The sequence below is a fragment of the Adiantum capillus-veneris genome, chromosome 25 (assembly GCF_014529385.1).
Source record: "Adiantum capillus-veneris isolate H3 chromosome 25, ASM1452938v2, whole genome shotgun sequence".
Classification (NCBI taxonomy): Eukaryota; Viridiplantae; Streptophyta; class Polypodiopsida; order Polypodiales; family Pteridaceae; genus Adiantum; species Adiantum capillus-veneris.
Window position 1 is genome coordinate 10,529,220 of NC_140955.1, and position 3,409 is coordinate 10,532,628.

The 3,409-nt window shown below is 40.7% G+C and overlaps 1 protein-coding gene across 1 annotated transcript; it reads right to left on the minus strand.

Moving 5' to 3' along the window:
- Nucleotides 1–1,991: 1,991 nt before the first annotated feature.
- On the minus strand, nucleotides 1,992–3,139 carry LOC147424417 (uncharacterized). Its single transcript, XM_086500709.1, has 2 exons — nucleotides 2,690–3,139; nucleotides 1,992–2,204 (listed from the first exon to the last, which is right to left on the minus strand). Exons 1-2 carry the CDS (start codon nucleotides 3,123–3,125, stop codon nucleotides 2,197–2,199), a joined length of 444 nt encoding a protein of 147 aa, XP_086356835.1. The 5' UTR covers nucleotides 3,126–3,139; the 3' UTR covers nucleotides 1,992–2,196.
- Nucleotides 3,140–3,409: the final 270 nt, after the last annotated feature.

Consider the following 3,409-nt stretch of genomic DNA (forward strand, 5'->3'; position numbering starts at 1 on the left):
GGAAAGAAGCACTCATTTGAGGGGAGGATACAAAGACAAAGACCATGAAGCAGTTGAGGACAAAGAATCGAAGAAGACGAAGGTGCTCTCGGATTAGAGCGAAGCGGACATTTTTCAAGATTTTGCTCTTGCATTAGAGCATTGTTTTTGCTCCTTGATTGAAGTGTTATGCTGTTTGTCTCCTAGATTGGGGATGCATGTTGTCTGTGCCCCAGGATTGGAGTGTTGTATTTCTTCATCAAGTTGTAGTCCAAAAGTTCAAGGGGAGGATTCCTCCTTCACTGTATCTTCCTAGTCCAAACATCAAGGGGAGGATTTGTGTGAGGTTTGTCCTAGAGTACTAGAGTATGAGTCAAGGAGAGAAAAGGTGGAATTATCCCACATGCATTGGTGCCAGGTTGTAAAGCTACTTAAAGCTCATTTCATGAATGAATCAACCAAGTCTATTTGTCATTGCATCTCTATTGTTTATGGTGAGCTTGTGATGACTTAGAAAATACTCAAGATCGTGTTTATGAGTCCAAGTTAATTGATCTTTGAACCTAACTTGCTTGATTTATAATCTAGCCAACACACACTCACTTGTGTGCACATTGTTTCTCTTTCATCCATCCTAGCTAGCACGATCACATTCCCATCAGAATGAGTTTTTTTTAACAATAGAGCCAAGATTCCAAGGTGCAAAAGAGAACCACTTTAGCATAGTTGGAGCTGGCAACCATGCTAGAAAATGAGCAAAGCATTAGTCCAAAAGTTTCAAGGCTAATAAACCGAGTGCTAAAGATCATAGGCTGTTGACCTATGCTCTATATGGGAAGGTTGAGCTATGCAAGTGTGTCTCTCATGCTAGAATAGGTGAGGATAAGAGTTGAAAATATCTATTCTAATTTATTAGTGAAGAGATCTATTGTCCAACACACATGCCTAAGTGCAATGTGAGATGCAATAGAAAAACCCTTCTTAAAGGGGTTGTAGCTTGACTCAACTCGAATATCAATGACAAAGATATCAATTACATCTTTTGTATTAGCACCCACATTATTCACAATGTTATTCAAAATCCCATTCCCTAAAATTTCAATTTATTTTTACACATAGATGGGTGCCCAACAAATAATCCCTCTTGGCTTTCGTTCCATCTTATGGGCTGAACCCTTTTTTCAAGCCATCTCCATTGATGTAGCCTTTCTCTTATTTCTTATGTTGGTCAAGTGGATTCATGTCTAGCAAAGGAAAATTGTGAAATCTATCTTGGTGAGTAGTCAAAGATAATCACTAATCTCTCAAGGCATTATTCCTTGGGTTTTTGTAACAAGGAGAAATTTTGCAACTACTCTTGTCTTGGTGAGTGGTCCAAGGCAATCACTTGCTCTCAAGGCCTTGAGCACAAACCTGATTAATTAAGAAGATCCAAGAAAGACTATGAGATTGTACCAAAACCTACACTCCTTCCAAGTCATCACGTCCTAGGTCACCTCCAACATCACTCCAAAATATGAAAATATTGCTTAAAGGCATGCTAAATTGCTATATGGAATGGAGACATTCCTATTGATATATGGCTAGTTATAACTTAGGCACACCCCATCAAGCTTGAGACACACAATAAATCGATGACACACTCTGCATTAATACGTTATGAAAAATGCAACACATAAAAAGCCTTGCTTTTGGGCCTTGCTATTGTGGAAACATTCAACATGTTAAGAAACAAAGAAAGATAGTGAGACAATATTATGATTAACGTTGCTTAAATTAAAAATGCCTTTGTACATGGATAGTCATGACATATAAAAATTCCTTTGTATGTTGGCAATCATGGTTGAGCCGAATAATGTTGTCAAATAATGATCAAAACACTAAATTCTCCTTCTTTCAAAACAATGAACTATAATTTGGTGGTTAAACAATTTTTCGAAGTAGAGTCCATTAGCTTCAAAGGTCTTCACAAGAAGCAACATTTATTTCATCAAATAAATACAATTTACTCATGTGCTAATATTCTTCGTTTCATTAGGTGGGATATTGGCACAGTTCTTATGTAAAATGCTATATAGAGTCCCCAATATGTAAAATACTGGCACACTTCTTATGTACAATGCTATATAGAGTCCCCAACATGTGGAATACTGGCACACTTCTTATGTACAATGCCATATTGAGCCCCCATCAGTGATCTTTGTAAGGAATAACTGCTTAAATCGCTGCAAAACATAAAGATATCCTTATTAGCCTTGTCATTAATACACATGGATTGAATGAGTAATAACAGTACTGGATTTAAGCACCCGAGAAATCGACTTGCCTATATTAAGAAATCACACAACCCCTAATGTTGATAAAAATATCACTTTTGCTAACATTGGCTGGTTGAAAAATCAAGCTTGAGAAATCAAACCTGAAAGCTTGAGATCAAGCCCTAGTTTATGTGGATATCTATGAGCACACTCAATCCTAGGACCTAAAGGCAAGCACAACAGATCATAAATTGAAGCCCAAATGGAGAGAGAGAGAGAGAGAGAGAGAGAGAGAGAGAGAGAGAGAGAGAGAGAGCGCTATCCCACAGTCTTTAAGACCTAGTACTCAATTAGGTGACCGAGAGAGAGTCTTCAAGACCTAGTACTCAATTAGGTGACCGAGAGAGAGAGAGAGAGAGAGAGAGAGAGAGAGAGAGAGAGAGAGAGAGTACCTCGTAGGGTCATTTCTGGAGGTCCTTGGGGGTAAAGATTCGCTGGCAAGGGGATGGAGATGCAGGAGGAGGGCGGGATTGAGCTAGAAGCCCAATATGGGGCAGCTGCAGATGTCGAGGAGGCAGCATCTTGGAAAAGCGGGACTCCAGGACTAGTGACGCTGCACGTGGGCACGGCAAAGTTGTTTTTCATTAGCTCATCGTCAGCATCGCTGGCGCCGCATGAGTTGCCTTCGGCCCTCTTTGAGTGCAGCGGTGTACTGCGCAATATATTGGCGTAAGGGTGGTAGGCACTGAATTGGCGACGAGGCTGGCCACGCCCTCGATCTCTGGCGTGCCCATCTCCTCCATACCTCATGACCGCTAAACTAGCGGAAGCAGGGCCCGCTAGATTAGGCCCAAGACCTAGCTGCTCTGGTTTCAGCTTGAGAACCATATTGCCCGTCTCGCTTGCAATGACACTCCGGTGGCTTTATATATAACCCTCTTTCGCATTCTCGTCAACATACCTATATTCAACTCTTTGGGATTATCATGCCAATCACCATGTACCCTAATTTTATCTTCGTTCATCATTGCCAGCACCAAAATATAATTAGCTCCCTCATCTATATCGGTGGATAAAGCCAATACACACACCTTTCACTTTCACTCCACCTAGCCTACAAAAAAGCAATGACCCCACCTCTAGATCTTTGTCTTGCCCACTCAAATACCTAG